General features: G+C 44.1%; 1 protein-coding gene across 1 annotated transcript in view; it reads right to left on the bottom strand.

The window, feature by feature from the left end:
• GALNT15 (polypeptide N-acetylgalactosaminyltransferase 15) overlaps positions 1-16,251 on the bottom strand; it is a 318,297-nt gene that overhangs the window by 19,404 nt on the left and 282,642 nt on the right. Inside the window, exons 5-6 of the mRNA XM_053600101.1 lie at positions 14,347-14,513; positions 10,520-10,724 (exon numbers count right to left, since the gene is read on the bottom strand). Coding sequence (XP_053456076.1) covers positions 10,520-10,724; positions 14,347-14,513 — 372 coding nt within the window. The remainder of the gene's footprint in view (positions 1-10,519; positions 10,725-14,346; positions 14,514-16,251) is intronic.

The raw sequence follows: 16,251 nt of genomic DNA, 5'->3' as shown, positions 1-16,251 counted from the left end.
TTCTTTTATCCCTTCTTGCTCTTCAACCTTCTCATCCTTCTGGTCCTGTATCAAAAGGACTCATCGAAACTTTAATCCACAGGCACAGGAACTTAAAGAGCAAGAGGAAGTGAAAGGAAAATTAGGGCAAGGAAACAGATAAAAGAAATCACTCATGAGGAAGAATCAGCAGAAAACTCCAGGCAACATGAAGAACCAGTCCAGAACAACCCCGCCAAGGGACCATGAGGTAGCTACTGCAGAGGATTCCACCAATAAAGAAATGATAGGAATGACAGAAAGGGAATTTATAATACACATGATGAAAACAATGAAGAAAATGATGGAAACAAGGAAGGAAACTGCTAATAAAGTGGAAAATAACCAAAAGGAAATCCAAAAACAGAATCAAATAAGAGATGAATGATATGAAGAATATAGAAAGGATATAGCAGAGCTGAAGGAACTGAAACAGTCAATTAGGGAACTTAAAGATGCAATGGAAAGTATCAGCAACAGGTTAGACCATGCAGAAGAAAGAATTTCAGAGGCAGAAGACAAAGTTCTTGAGATAACTCAGATAGTAAAAGAGGCAGAAAGGAAGAGAGAGAAAGCAGAACGTTCACTGTCAGAATTATGGGACTTTATGAAGCATTCCAACATACGAGTTATAGGAATCCCAGAGGGGGAAGAAGAATGCCCTAGAGGAATGGAATCCATACTAGAGAATATTATAAATGAAAATTTCCCAAATATCACCAAAGATCCTGACACACTGCTTTCAGAAAGATATCGGACCCCAAGTCACTTCTACTCTAACCGAGCTTCTCCAAGACACATTGTGATGAACCTGTCCAAAGTCAAGACAAAAGAAAAGATTCTGCAAGCTGCCAAGAGTAAGTGACAGTTGACCTACAGGGGCAAATCCTTCGGAGGGACTGCAGACTTCTCTAATGAAATTTTACAAGCAAGAAAACAATGGTCATCTACCTTTAATCTACTTAAACAGAACAATTTCCAGCCCAGAATTCTCTACCCTACAAAGCTAAGCTTTAAAATTGAAGGAGAAATCAAATCATTTACGGATATACAAACATTGAGGAAATTCACCACAACAAGACCAGCTCTATGGGAAATACTTCAACCTGTTCTACACACTTACCATCAAAATGAATCACCAGCAAAGTAAGAACTCAGAAATTAAAGGACAGAACCTAACCTCCACACTGATGCAAAAGATAAAACTAAGCAATGGACTCTCACAAAATAAGATGAATAGAACACTACCACACTTATTAATTATCTCAATAAATGTTAATGGCTTGAATTCCCCACTGAAGAGACATAGATTGGCTGACTGGATTAAAAAACACAAGCCATCCATTTGCTGTCTGCGAGAAACACACCTGGCTTCAAAATACAAATTAAAACTCTGAGTCAAGGGTTGGAAGACAATTTTTCAGGCAAATGGAATTCAGAAGAAAAGAGGAGTTGCGATCTTATTTTCAGATACATGTAGATTTAAAGCAACATGCGATCTTATTTTCAGATACATGTAGATTTAAAGTCTCTGTCAAAAAAGGCAGAGATGGTCACTTTATATTGGTCAAGGGAAAAATACAATAAGAAGACGTTTCAATTCTAAATGTTTATGCACCCAATTTAAATGCTCCCAGATTCTTGAAACAGACCTTACTCAGTCTGAGCAATATGATATCTGATAATACCATAATAACAGGGGACTTTAACACTCCTCTTACAGGGCTGGACAGATCCTCTAAACAGAAATTAAACAAAGATATAAGAGATTTAAATGAGACCCTAGAACAACTGTGCTTGATAGACGCATATAGAACACTCCATCCCATAAAGAATATGCATTCTTCTCATCACCCCATGGTACATTCTCCAAAATTGATCATATCCTGGGACACAAAACAAATATCAACAGAATCAAAAGAATTGAAATTTTACCTTGTATCTTCTCAGACAATAAGGCACTAAAGGTGGAACTCAACTCTAACAAAAACGTTTGACTCCACACAAAGGCATGAAAATTAAAAAACCTTCTGTTGAATAACAGAAGGGTGCAGGAAGAAATAAAACAGGAAATCATTAACTTCCTTGAGCATAACAACAATGAAGGCAAAAGCTACCAAAACCTGTGGGATACTGCAAAAGCAGTTCTGAGGGGAAAACTTATCAGTTTAGATGCCTACATTTGAAAAACAGAAAGAGAACACATCAACAAACTTACAAGCCATCTTATGGAATTGGAAAAAGAACAATCTAAGCCTAACCTCAGTAGAAGAAAAATATCCAAAATCAAATCAGAGATCAATGAAATTGAAAACAAAAGAATCATTCAGAAAATTAATGAAAGAAGGAGTTCGTTTTTTGAAAAAATTAATAAAATAGATAAACCATTGGCCAGACTAACGAGAAATAGAAAAGTAAAATCTCTAGTAACCTCAATCAGAAATGATAAAGGGGAACTAACAACTGATCCCACAGAGATACAAGAGATCATCTCTGAATACTACCAGAAACTCTATGCCCAGAAATTTGACAATGTGAAGGAAATCGATCAATATTTGGAATCACACCATCTCCGTAGACTTAGCCAGGAAGAAATAGAGCTCCTGAACAGACCAATTTCAAGCACTGAGATTAAAGAAACAATAAAAAATCTTCCAACCAAAAAATGCCCTGGTCCAGATGGCTTCACACCAGAATTCTATCAAACTTTCATGGAAGAGCTTATTCCTCTACTGCAGAAATTATTCCAAAAAATTGAGGAAGAAGGAATCTTCCCCAACACATTCTATGAAGCAACCATCACCCTGATACCAAAACCAGGAAAAGACCCAAACAAAAAGGAGAATTTCAGACCAATCTCACTCATGAATATAGACGCAAAAATTCTCAACAAAATCCTAGCCAATAGATTACAGCTTATCATCAAAAAAGTCATACATCATGATCAAGTAGGTTTTATCCCAGGGATGCAAGGCTGGTTTAACATACACAAGTCCATAAAAGTTATCCACCATATTAACAGAGGCAACAATAAATATTATATGACCTCTCAATAGATGCAGAAAAAGCATTTGATAAAATCCAGCATCCTTTTCTAATTAGAACACTGAAGAGCATAGGCATAGGTGGCACATTTTTGAAACTGATTGAAGCTATCTATAACAAACCCACAGCTAACATTTTACTAAATGAAGTAAAACTGAAAGCTTTTCCTTTTAGACTGGAACCAGACAAGGTTGTCCTCTGTCAACTTTACTGTTCAACATAGTGCTGGAAGTTCTAACCAACACAATTAGGCAAGACAAGGAAATAAAGGGAACTAAATGGGAGGGGAGGAGGTCAAACTCTCCCTCTTTGCTGACGACATGATCTTATACTTAGAGAATCCCAAAGACTCAACCACAAGACTCCTAGAAGTCATCAAAAAATACAGTAATGTTTCAGGATATAAAATCAATGTCCACAAGTCAGTAGCCTTTGTATACGCCAATAACAGTCAAGATGAGAAGCTAATTAAGGACACAACTCCCTTCACCATAGTTTCAAAGAAAATGAAATACCTAGGAATATACCTAATGAAGGAGGTGAAGGACCTCTATAAAGAAAATTATGAAATCCTCAGAAAGGAAATAGCAGAGGATATTAACAAATGGAAGAACACACCATGCTCATGGCTGGGAAGAATCGACATTGTTAAAATGTCTATACTTCCCAAAGCAATCTACCTATTCAATGCCATTCCTATCAAAATACCAACATCGTACTTCCAAGATTTGGAAAAAATGATTCTGCATTTTGTATGGAACCAGGAAAAAACCCGTACAGCTAAGGCAGTTCTTAGTAATAAAAATAAAGCTGGGGGCATCAGCATACCAGATTTTAGTCTGTACTACAAAGCCATAGTGGTCAAGACAGCATGGTACTGGCACAAAAATAGAGACAGTTGGAATCGAATAGAAAACCAGGAAATGAAGCTAACATCTTACAACCACCTAATCTTCGATAAACCAAACAAGAACATACCTTGGGGGAAAGACTCCCTATTCAATAAATGGTGTTGGGAGAACTGGATATCCACATGTAAAAGACTGAAACTGGACCCACATCTTCCCCCACTCACAAAAATTGATTCGAGATGGATAAAGGACTTAAATTTAAGGCATGAAACAATAAAAGTCCTCAAAGAAAGCATAGGAAAAACACTAGAAGATATTGGCCTGGGGAAAGACTTCATGAAGAAGACTGCCATGGCAATTGCAACAACAACAAAAATAAACAAATGGGACTTCATTAAACTGAAAAGCTTCTGTACAGCTAAGGAGACTACAACCAAAGCAAATAGATAACCTACACAATGGGAAAGGGTATTTGCATATTTTGAATCAGACAAAAGCTTGATAACTAGGATCTATTGACAACTCAAATTAATCACATGAAAAAAGCCAACAACCCCATATATCAATGGGCAAGAGACATGAATAGAACCTTCTCTAAAGAAGACAGACGAATGGCTAACAAACATATGAAAAAATGTTCATCATCCCTATCCATTAGAGAAATGCAAATCAAAACCACCCTGAGATATCATCTAACCCCAGCGAGAATGGCCCACATCACAAAATCTCAAAACTGCAGATGCTGGCGTGGATATGGAGAGAAGGGAACACTTTTACACTGCTGGTGGGACTGCAAACTAGTACAACCTTTCTGGAAGGAAGTATGGAGAAACCTCAAAGCACTCAAGCTAGACCTCCCATTTGATCCTGCAATCCCATTACTGGGCATCTACCCAGAAGGAAAAAAATCCTTTTATCATAAGGACACTTGTACTAGACTGTTTATTGCAGCTCAATTTACAATCGCCAAAATGTGGAAACAGCCTAAATGCCCACCAACCCAGGAATGGATTAACAAGCTGTGGTATATGTATACCATGGAATACTATTCAGCTATTAAAAAAAATGGAGACTTTACATCCTTCGTATTAACCTGGATGGAAGTGGAAGACATTATTCTTAGTAAAGCATCACAAGAATGGAGAAGCATGAATCCTATGTACTCAATTTTGATATGAGGACAATTAAAGGCAATTAAGGTCATGGGGAGGGGAGGAAAAGCAGAGAGAGGGAAGGAGGGAGTGTGGTGGGGCCTTGGTGTGTGCCACACCTTCTGGGGACAAGACATGATTGCAAGAGGAACTTTACCTAACAAATGCAATCAGTGTAACCTGGCTTATTGTACGCTCGATGGATCCCCAATAATAAAAAAAAATTAGTCCCCAGTGTGGTAATATTCAGCGGTAAGGCCTTTAAGAAGTGACTGGGGATGGAAGGAACTGTGCTCATGAATTAATGGATTGATGAGGTATCAGATTAATGGGTTCTCATGAGAGTGGGACTGGTGATTTTATGAGAAGAGGAAGAGAGACCTGAGCTAGCACACTCAGCCTTTTTGCGGTGTGATACCCCACACAGTCTCAGGACTCTGCAGAGAGTCCCCACCAGCAAGAAAGCTCTCATCAAACGCATCCCCTCAACGTGGGACTTCTCAGCCTCACAACAATAAAAATTAAATTTCTTATCTTTATAAATTAAAAAAAAAAAAAGAAAAGAAAACTGAGGAGTAAGACTAGGGAGGAAAGCAGGGAACCCAGACCCCCTCCCAAGTCTCCACTCCCATGGAATGAGTCAGGCAGGTGGGAAGGATTTGCCTACGGGCAAAGTATTTTGTGGAATTTTGGAACCAAGAGCCAGGGAAGCCGTGTGACAAAATGTGAAGAATCACGTGAAGTCTGCGCCATCTGCAGCAGTCACAACAGGACAGGAAAGGAAGTGGCAATCAAGGAGCCACTCAATCAATTCACCCTAGACCTCTGTCCTGTGTACTTCTTAACAAAGGGGGTGCAATGCTTGTTATTAGAAATGAGAACGCTAAAATTCATCGGATTTCTCTTTTCACTTTGTCTTTCTGGAATTATATGTAAAACTCACTTCTAATTACTGTATTTCCCCTGATTGCCAGTACCCTCTTTTCCTTTCTCTTCTATTTACCTGTGTACATGAGTGATTAATCATAAGCCTCCTTGAGAACGTTTTGGATACAGATGAAAAATAAAATGTCAACCAATGAAGTGTGAGATATTTTCTGTTTTGATTTTTATTTCCATGGACCCTAGTGGCTGCCTAAGCAAGGCTGAATTAGTGAGCAACTGCAGTCCAGTGACTCTGAAAGAGTGATTATTTACAACAATAAAGTCCACTGTCTTCTATTTAGCTTTGTGTTTTTATACCTACAAACGTGTCTGGTGTTCTTGGAATTCACTTAAAGCAAAACAGCAAAGCTACCCCATTTGACTTGGAAGGAGCTGTAAGAGTCTGCTTCCTCCATCAATTTCTCACTTGTGAACTGAACTTTAAGTCTCAGGCAGGAACATGGTCGATCCTCTGTTAAGCCTTTCTAAGTTCCAGGAGATCAGATGTTTGGGTTTCAAAGACAAACGGAATGAAGCTGCCAGCAAAGACTGCTTAACTGAAATAGGTGAGATCAACTAAAATATTACTGTCCAGCTATTCAGATGTCAGCTGTTGTTTCAATTTTCCCAGCCAAACCTCTCACCACAATAAAGAAGAATCCCTAGTTTATCATATCCCTCTTTAGTTTTTCCTGGGCCTGGATATTCTTCCAGGTCGGCAATGTGTAAGACATTTTGAAGATTCATGGATATTCTCAGTGTTTGTGGAAAATCTCTTACATGGAGAAGCAGAAGGCTCTGAATTCTCTCTTCCCAGAGCTCTTGCTCCTCAGGTGTGATCCCAGGAGCAGTGCTGACTCTTTGAGGGACAGATCTGAGGATCTGTCATGCCAAGGGGTGTGGAGTAGGATGGTGGCCGGACAGTTTCCTTGGGTATTAGATCCAAAGAAGGCTGCTCCCTCTGAGGATGAGGAGCTGGGAGGCATCCTGACCACACCCAGCTGCTGCTACACACACACACACACACACACACACACACACACACACACACACACACACAGGATTCCTCAGGCTGCCATCCATTATCCCTCAGAGGGGTGGGAGGCACCCTCATCCCTGTCCCACTGTTCCACCTTCTCCTCAGTCCTGACCTTAAGGACTTGGTGTCTGTTCCGTAGGTGCCAGACCAAACTTCAAATGGGAGACAGCTTGTCCAGCTTCTTGAGCCAGTTCATCTTTCAGCCCCCAAGATTATCCCTTTCCCCTTGATTTTTCTAGGGGTATGACTTCCAACTCCTTGGGTTGAGTCCTAGAGCTGGCGGCCTGCACAAGGCAGCTGGGAGCTGGATACCACAGCTACTCCTGATTTTCATTGTTTTTACTTTAAGTAGAAACTGACACCAATCAACACCTCCCAGGGCTTCCATAAAATCAGTTTCTCATGGAGAGACTTTGTCTATGGGTGCTATGAGGGATGGGCACTGCTCAACCCTAGAGAACACATCTAATATGATAGATGCTATAAATTTGCATATTTACTTTGACAATTTTCTGGCAGACGGCATTAAAATGTCTTATTCTAAAAATATCAGTAAGTTATGACAAATTTTTTCAGGAGTGGGAGGTCATAAGGAAGGGATTTCTATCAATTCAAACAACATTGGCGCATGGCTAGAGGTGGACCTGCTAGGCAGGACCATAGGCAGAACCAGGGCTGGGCCAGGGCTGCTAACCAGGCTCTGAATACCTTGACCAGTGCAGATAGGGAGTTATGGATGTGGCTTGTCACACGGTTCACTCACCACTCCCACTCCATCTTTTTAATGAAAGCTCTTAAAGATTTTTTCCTGCTTTATGGGCACTGAGTCCTCATCTGTGACAAGATTCTCCTGACAGGAGTCTCAGAGGCAGTGGGGTTCCCTTTCCTCTATTAACAGCAGCATCTGATGGCTTCACACAAGGAACGTGGCCTAGGGCAGCCCAGGAGAAACACTTGGGCAAGGTCCCTGCAGGAGTGAAGCACCTTGAAAGGTGACATGCTCCCAGGTGACAGCTCATAGAGCACAGCCCTGAGGATGGAGAGAGATGAGGACGCGGATACTGGAGAGGCAGCTTTTCTTTCTCATTCACATCTGCCCAGGCCTACAAGCTGGACACTGGGCTCAGAGAAAACAGAGTGGACAGGAAGCCATGAACAGGATGTAGGGAGGACATAAAGATGGTCACATCACACAGAAGAGGGGGGACATGAAGGGGAAGCCAGGCTGGGAGCGCACCAGGATCAGAGGCCATGTGTATGTGCGCGTTTGTGTGTGTGTGTTTGTGTGTGTGTGTGTGAGAGAGAGAGAGAGAGAGAGAGAGAGATAGGGGAGAGCGGAAAAAGGTTTGGTATAGCTGAGAGGGGAAAAGCACAGGACATTCAGACCTCTACTTAATCACAGAAGGCTTCCCACAGGATCTGTTTTATTTACAGCTGAGGTAAGGCCATCTCAGCCGCGATCAGTGAAGTGGTCCCAGTGTGAGAAGCAGACCTCAGGGATTCACAGTGGAAGTGTGTAACCTTGTAACATAAGTCTCACAACCAGGGGGTGTGTGGGGGGAGGACTAATGTTTCTCCCTGATGAGTTTCTCTCTAATCTCTAATTCTTTTTATGTATTTATTTATTTATTTATTTTTATTGTTAAATCATAGCTGTGTACATTAGTGCAATCAAGGGGTACAATGCCCTGGTTTCATATACAATCTGAAATAATCTCATCAAACTGTTCAACGTAGCCTTCATGGCATTTTCTTAGTTATTGTATGTAGACATTTGTATTCTGCATTTAGTAAGTTTCACCTTTACCCATTCTAAGATGCACCGTAGGTGTGGCCCCACCTATTACCATCCCTCCACCCTAACCTCTCCACTCCCTTCCCCTCCCTTGGCCCTTTCCCCATATTCTTGTGCTATTGTTGAGTTACAGCCTTCATGTGAAAGCTATAAATTAGCTTCATAGTAGGGCTGAGTACATTGGATACTTTTTCCAATTCTTAAAAAGAAATGATGCCTGATAAAAACAGCCCTGGACCCAGAGTTAGAAAACCTGACTCAGCTATGAACCTCTGCGTGCTCTCACACATCATTCCACCTCATGAGACTCATTTTCTCCTATTAAAATAGAAGCAAAAATACCTGCCTGAGGTACGTCACAGGCGGTGGGGTGGGGGAGAAGATACATAGGCTTAATAATAACATTCATCAGTGGGCTTCTAAATGTCTACGTACAAGAAGCATGGGAAACAGCCCCGCTGAAAGCAGCTGTGTGACCCTGAGGGAGACTCTTTGCCCTCTCTGGAACTTGGAGTTTTCAACAGTGAAATCATGACACAGAATGAGATGATCCCCCTGAGAGCTGCCCATCTGTGGTCCCATGGTGGGAATTAGATGGGCAGTGGGTGAGATCAGCTTCAGAGTCTGCCTCCATGACACACAGTCACAGTGATTTTGAGATGTCCCCTTGGGTGGAACCGAATCAAAGACAGTGGCTGGTGGGGTTTGTGAATTTTCTCATCCTGCTGCATGTATGCAGGTCTCCTTTGCTTATGAGATGGGAACCAGGAGTGGGCAGTAATCTGGAACTGGGTAAAATTATCCATCTTTGTTTCACTAGAGTTCTGACTGTCCTTTACTAAAATGGAATCCCTGAACTATTAACAATTTACTGTGTGTTGTTTGAAACCTCCTCCATTTGGCAGGATGCTGACTCCTCTACCCCCAGAATCCATGCCCGTGTAGTCCAGGAAGTGTTACTTATATGTGGTCATCTCTAACTTCAAACAAGACAGCAAGCCTTTACCGTGGGTAGGAGTGCAAGAACACAAGTCATAAGGCTTGGTTCCAGCATCAGCCCTGCCTGAGCACCATGAGGCAATCATTTATTGAGGTTCTGTGTAACAAGGCTTGAGCCCCAAGGGTGGTCCAGGAGGGCTAATGACCCAATTTTGTTTTTCCCTCATGGGCTATTCAGATTGAGGGTGATGGTTGAGCAGATGTGCTGAGGGACAGTTTGAGTTGAGCAAGGAAATGGAAAGAGTGACAGGAAGATGGGAGAAGGGCAACAGAAATAAATGGTTGAACAATACTGTAAGATGTTTATCTGCGAGGTATGTAATGCAATCGGCTCCAACGTCGCACCTCCAAGGGCTGACCTTAGTTAGAAAACAAGAGGCCCCTATATAAACCAGAGAAACAAAGAATGCTCCTTCTCAATGAAACTCAGTGAGCACAGAAGCTGAGGCTTTCTTTTTATGGATGAGTATGGATGGCTGTTCTCTAGACCTGAGTTTCTCTAATCTATAAAACAGGGTAGATGGAGCAGCAGGCCTCTAACTCCCCTTCCAACTCTAACTCCCTGTGCTTTGTGCAAGGCTCAAACATCTAGACTCAGGCACTTTTTCAAATGGGGGAAAATGTTCTCTGAGTGGCTGAGGTCGGAAACTATTTCTCCCAGTCCCGTCTCTCCCTGTGCAGACCCCGGGAGAGTTACCTGTCACCAGCTATTCTGCTGAGGAGGGGCTCCAGCCAGCCTGGGTGGCACTCACAGTGGGCATCCATGAAGACCAGCACGTCTCCCGTGGCCCTGGTGGCCCCCAGCATCCGTGCTCCGATGGCACCCAGCCTCTTGTTGCTCCTGAGCAGTTTTACACCCTCCAGCGTGGCCACATATTCACTGAGAGCAGACTTGAGTTGTCCTGGAACCGACAAGGTTGTGGTCAGTGGAGTGACAGGTGCCATAGCCAATGTGATCATTGTGACCATCATTAAGATCATTGCCAGCAATTCTCTCTTAGAAGCTGTGATGAGTGCAAGAGTTCAGGATTAAATACGTTATTGCAGTGTGGTTGTGGCTAAGGTGTGAGGGTGGGCCATGATTCTCTCTAGTAGAAACTAGGAGGGATGATGGCATAAAACCAGGAGAGGAGACAACTTGCTAACATTCTCTAAACACAGCAGAGAGGTTGTAGCAGGGAGTGTTGGTGCCCTACCCAGATTCCCTGGGATCCTTTTAACTGGTTTGGCTTGGTTTGCATGTCCCCCTGTTGTATGTGCTAACTTCCTTCCTGGGAGACTCACCTTGGCGTTACAACTGCCTTTCCTGAAGGTGTCAGGCTGTCATGAAGGATGCTGCCCCTGGCCCCAGGTGTCTGGGGACAATGACTGACCACTGCAGGGTGCAAAAGCAGGACAGACTGTGCAGTGCAGTTTATACCCTAGAGCTCCCCACTAGAACAGGCTGTGGCTGTACTTCACCTGGAACCACATCCCTGTCAACTCTTCCTGCTCTCCCTTCTGCTTCCCTCACTCCCTTGCACATCTCCCCCTGCAAGAACATCATCAAAAAGATTAAACGCACATGAATCCCCCTTCAGACTCTGCTTCTGGGGAGCCTGACCTGAGACAGCAGCCACAGTAGTCAAAGGCAGAAGGGCCCATTAAACTTGGCAGTCGGTGCTTGCTGGTGCTGGCCAAAGGGGCCTCATTGCAGAGGGAGCGGCGAGTCGGCAACATAATGGACTGAGAGAGAAAGTAGGAGGTGAAAAACTGAGACCAAGAGTTCAGACAGCCCTGTGGGAAGGATGGCTCTGTAGGGGAAGAGAGATAAAGAGGCCTAAGGGAAGGTGATGGAAAGGATGAGAGAGGCTTGTTAAGTTTTGTGTTTAAGAAAAACTTGACTTTGTGTGTGTTAAAGTGTGCATGCACGTGCACCCACGTGGAACAAACTAATGGAGATGGAAGGAATACTGTATTCATATAGAAGCAGTGGCAGTTTCAGAAGTGAGGAACCTCTGGCCCACTGGACTAAGATGTTCCCAAGGGCAGGGATCGTACCTCTTGCATCTCTTCTGCTCCGACCCCTAGTACAGGGAGGCTCTCAGTGCAAGTGTGTTGAACAGAACTGAGCCAAACAGCAGGCATTCGCCAGGTCCCCAGCACAGCACAGTCTTAAGTATGGACAGAGATAGCCTAGCTGCTTTTGTGGCTGGACCTCTAGGGAGGCCAGGGAAGACTCAGGCAGACTTGCTCCAGAGCCCCCACCAGGCCCCGTGCTCCTTCCCTGGGAAGCTGTCTTCTAAGTAGCACAGATTTTCGTCAGGGGGAACATATGTCCTGAGTAGTGGACATAAGTCACTTGGCTATTGCAATTGTCAGTGATAGAACATTATGAAGATTTGTTACTTAATTTTTGTGGTACGATTGTTCTTATTTTTCTGATAAGATTGTTAATTCCGGTCCATTCCCTGGAGAGGGACCTCCATTAGTTGAGCTATTACAATTTCCGAATTTGTTTGTCTAAGAAGCAGCCCCTCAGTGACTTCATTGACCAAACACTGCTAGTCATCTTCCTCAACATTCATCCTCTTCTTCCACCTTACTGACAGAACTTTGATTTTGTTTCAGTAAAAGCATCTCTCTACCAAGACTTCCTTGCTGCTGGTAGCAGTTCTGATAGAAATCAATTGGATTTGGGGAAAACTATTGTTATACTGATTTTTTTTTCTTAGAAGGTCAAACTTGACTGGCCTCTCCCTATCTGTTCTCCCTTTTCCTGCCTGGAACGTGTATGTGATGTCCAGAGGTAGAGGAGTCTGATGTGATCGTGAGATCAAAACCACACGCTATGTATGCCAAGTGGAAAGCAGAAGAAGCTGGGTCCCTGATGGCATCGTGGAGTTGTCATACCTATCCTGCACTGCCAACCAACAGGCTTCATGTGCTGTAAAAGAAGAAAATTTCTACTGGTCTGTTAAACCACTGTAGCAGGTTTCTCTTCCAGGCACCCAAGCATAATTCCTCATGGATATTCGTACCAAACATCACTTCACAAGGCCCTGCTTGGGCTGATCACTAAACTCTGTTTAGCTATAATCCTTATTAGTGTTATTTAGGATAAAATTCTAGCAAGAGAGGTCCATAATGGATTAAGGAAGAACTTCCAGACGTCCAGGGTGGTGTGACATTCTCAGAGAGTTTTTGAAGCAGATAAGAAGGCTATATGCCCAGGTGGTACAGTGCCCAGAAGGAGCTGGTGTGATCCTTGACCAATTCCTCCCAGAAAATAGCAGTAGTAACTAATTCCACTTATAGAGGGACTTCGGATGGGCTGGGCATCACATGCATTTTCTGTTGTCATGATTCAGTGTTGGTATCACTATCCCAGATAGATGACCTCAAGCATGTCTAGCTGATTCTCCTGCACCATACTACATCGTCATGACCATCTGCTGGACAATACTCCAGGGTGGCTCTAGGCAACCCTCAGCATCTTTTTGTGTCTGTTTTCTTCATATGTGAAAAATGGTTGTCAAGCCCTGCCTCCCAGGGTGGCTGTGAGGATTAAACAAAAACTATGCATGGTGACCCCCGTTTGGGATCTGGGCCTTGGCAGGCACACAGAGGTGTGATGTGGGGGCAAATGGCCAGTGCTGCCCCTGTATTTGGGAAAGGCCTTGAACTTCAGTGTCAGCGGGAAACACAGGGCCACTGGTTGTAAGGGGCAGAGGGAGAGTTGGCAAGGCACAGCACCTGGACTGCTGGGCATGGGACCCAGGTCCCCTCTGGTGGGGCTGGCCAGAGATGAGGATATTGGGGGCAGCCTACCTCCTCCACTTCCCACACTCCCAGGGGACTCTGACATGACACACTTCATCAGCTGGTGGGGATGGACGATGGGTGTGCTCTTGGGAGGACTGTTCCCTGCTGAGGGTTTGAAGAATCTCCAGGCACTTTTATCAGCCAGCCCGCTCTGTCCTGCACCTGCTTCTCAGTCCTGCCTGATCAGTACCCAGCCTGCTGTGCCTCAGGAAGCTATGCACTCCCAGAGCCTCTGGCTAGTCTTGCTCACTCCATGGCCACACTGGGCAAGTTCCTGGTAGGAGGACCTCAGAAAGAACCAACAGAGACCCTGGCCACCTTAGCCACTCTCTGTCGTTCCCCTTAGGAAAATGCAAGTGCCCAGCTTCCCCTACAGCATTCTGATCTTCCCACAGGGCCAGGGGGGCTCTCTGTAAGTCATTTGGTTACACCAGAAATGTAGACCTCAAGCTCAAGCCAATGGCTAGAGCAGCAGTTCTCAAAGTGTGGTCCATGGACCAGCACCATCAGCATCATCTGGGAGCTTGTTATAATGCAAATTAGGGGGCTCAGCTCAAGATACAGAAACCCTGGAGGTGGAACCAGCAATCGGGGTTTTAACAAGCTTGCCAGATAATTCCGATGTACCCTAAAGTTTGAGAACCACTGACCTAGAAGTCAGGTGGGGGCAGGGGCTTCTCTGTCTCCACCTCCAGGAGCCTGGAGGACAGCCACAGCTACCTTGCTGGCTAAGGTCGTCCACCAGGATGATCTCCTTCAGGAAGGCCCTGGGTGCTGTGTCGAGGATGCTGTGCACAGTCCTCAGGAGGGTGGACCAGGCCTCATCATGGAAACAGAGGATGACACTGGCCATGGGCAGGTTGTCCCCCAGGTGCTGCTGCAGACACCTGCAGGGAAGAGAATCAGGGAGCCATGGGGAAGAGAAGGCTGAAAGAAACCCTCTGCATCTTCCCCCTCCACGCCCCGGCCCGACTGGGGCTGTTCCTACCGTATGGGCCTCCCCCCACCATATGGGCCTCCTCCCATTGCAGCGGCACTCTTTGGGGTCTCTTAAAACCTCCCCATAAAGAGGCCCATTACACCCCACAGTAGCTCTGTCTAGCATCTCCCAAGAGTTTCTCTACTATGTTTAGTCTATGCCCCGCTTATTGCGGTTGAGAGGTGTTGCCATCATTCTCAGCAGATAACTGTCCTCATCTGTGAAATGGGAACGTGAGACAATACTGCCAGGTCCAGGTCACAGAGCTGTGGCCAGGCTTAAACTGTGTGGTGCACATAGCTAAGTGTGTTATGAATGCTGTCATCCACTGAAAGGCAGGGACTATTTTTTTTTTTTTTTGATCTAGAGTCTCACTCTCTCACCTTGGCTAGAGTGCAGTGGTGTCATCATAGCTCACAGCAACCTCAAATTCCTGGGTTTAAGCAATCCTCCTGCCTCAGCCTCTCAAGTATGTAGGACTGTAGGTGCCCACCACCACATTTGGCTGATTTTTCTATTTTTAGTAGAGATGGGGTCTTGCTGTTTCTCAGGCTGGTCTCGAACTCCTGAGCTCAAGCAATCCTCCCACTTCAGCCTCCCAGAGGGCTAGGGTTGCAGGCATGAGCTATCACACTTGGCCTATTTTATTTTTGTATTTCTACAACCTAGTGCAACACCTGGCACACAATAAGAATTTGCTCTTATTATTAGTATTTAAAAAAAGAAAAAAGATTGAACATTTGTGAGACCAACAACATTCCAGACATTGTGTGAAGCCCTTTACACATATTCTATTACATACATTCATCAGATAACAACCTGTGGGGTGAGCTATCTATTCCTATTTTACAGATGAATAAACTGAGGTTAGAGGTGAGGCAAGATTCACCAAGGGTCACATTACTGGTAAGTGGCAGAGCTGGATATTATCCCTTCAAAGCTCTCATGCCTTTTCCACTTTGTTGGTTTGTGGTTGCATACACGGGTGTGCATGGAGTCACCTCTTCCTAAGAAGCTGTTTGTGCTCCCCTCCCTCCTCTCCAGCTGAATAGGATGTGTTTGCCTTGCTTTGGTCTGTGAGAATCTGAGTGGATCTATGATGGAATGAATTATAGTAACAACCTGATATGTGGAACAGTGTATAGTTCACACTTGATCACAAAAGGCACTTTCCTAAAACATGTTTCCAAAGCTCTTTTTTTTTTAGTTTGCAGCTGCTGCTAAAACTATATCTCATCTTAAAGGGACATTTGAATAGGGCTTATCTCAAGGACCTCAAACTTCCAACCCCTAAAGGCATCTGTGAAGATGGAACTGCATGCATGGTGACATCTAGACTAAGGCTGGCCCTGTCTCCGGGAAATGCCATCTGATGCAGAGTCAACCCATCCTGCTACTTAACTGAACATCCCTCTGTTGGGTACCCATTCTAACCGAGGCTGAAAACTCTCTGTGCACAAGCAATCTGTGAGTGACTCTCAAATCAAAATCCTGTGTAGAGGGGGAGAATAGACCCTAGATAATTTTAAAAACTACATAAACTAGCTTATGTTAGTTTATATTTTTACAGTCACCATCAAAGTACTCCCCTTGGCTATCTAGTGACCACAGTGATGTTCAGCAGTAAGGGATATAGCACTTTTTCT

The sequence above is a fragment of the Nycticebus coucang genome, chromosome 8 (genome assembly GCF_027406575.1).
Source record: "Nycticebus coucang isolate mNycCou1 chromosome 8, mNycCou1.pri, whole genome shotgun sequence".
Taxonomy (NCBI): domain Eukaryota; kingdom Metazoa; phylum Chordata; class Mammalia; order Primates; family Lorisidae; genus Nycticebus; species Nycticebus coucang.
This window is presented reverse-complemented; position numbering and strand designations above follow the sequence as displayed.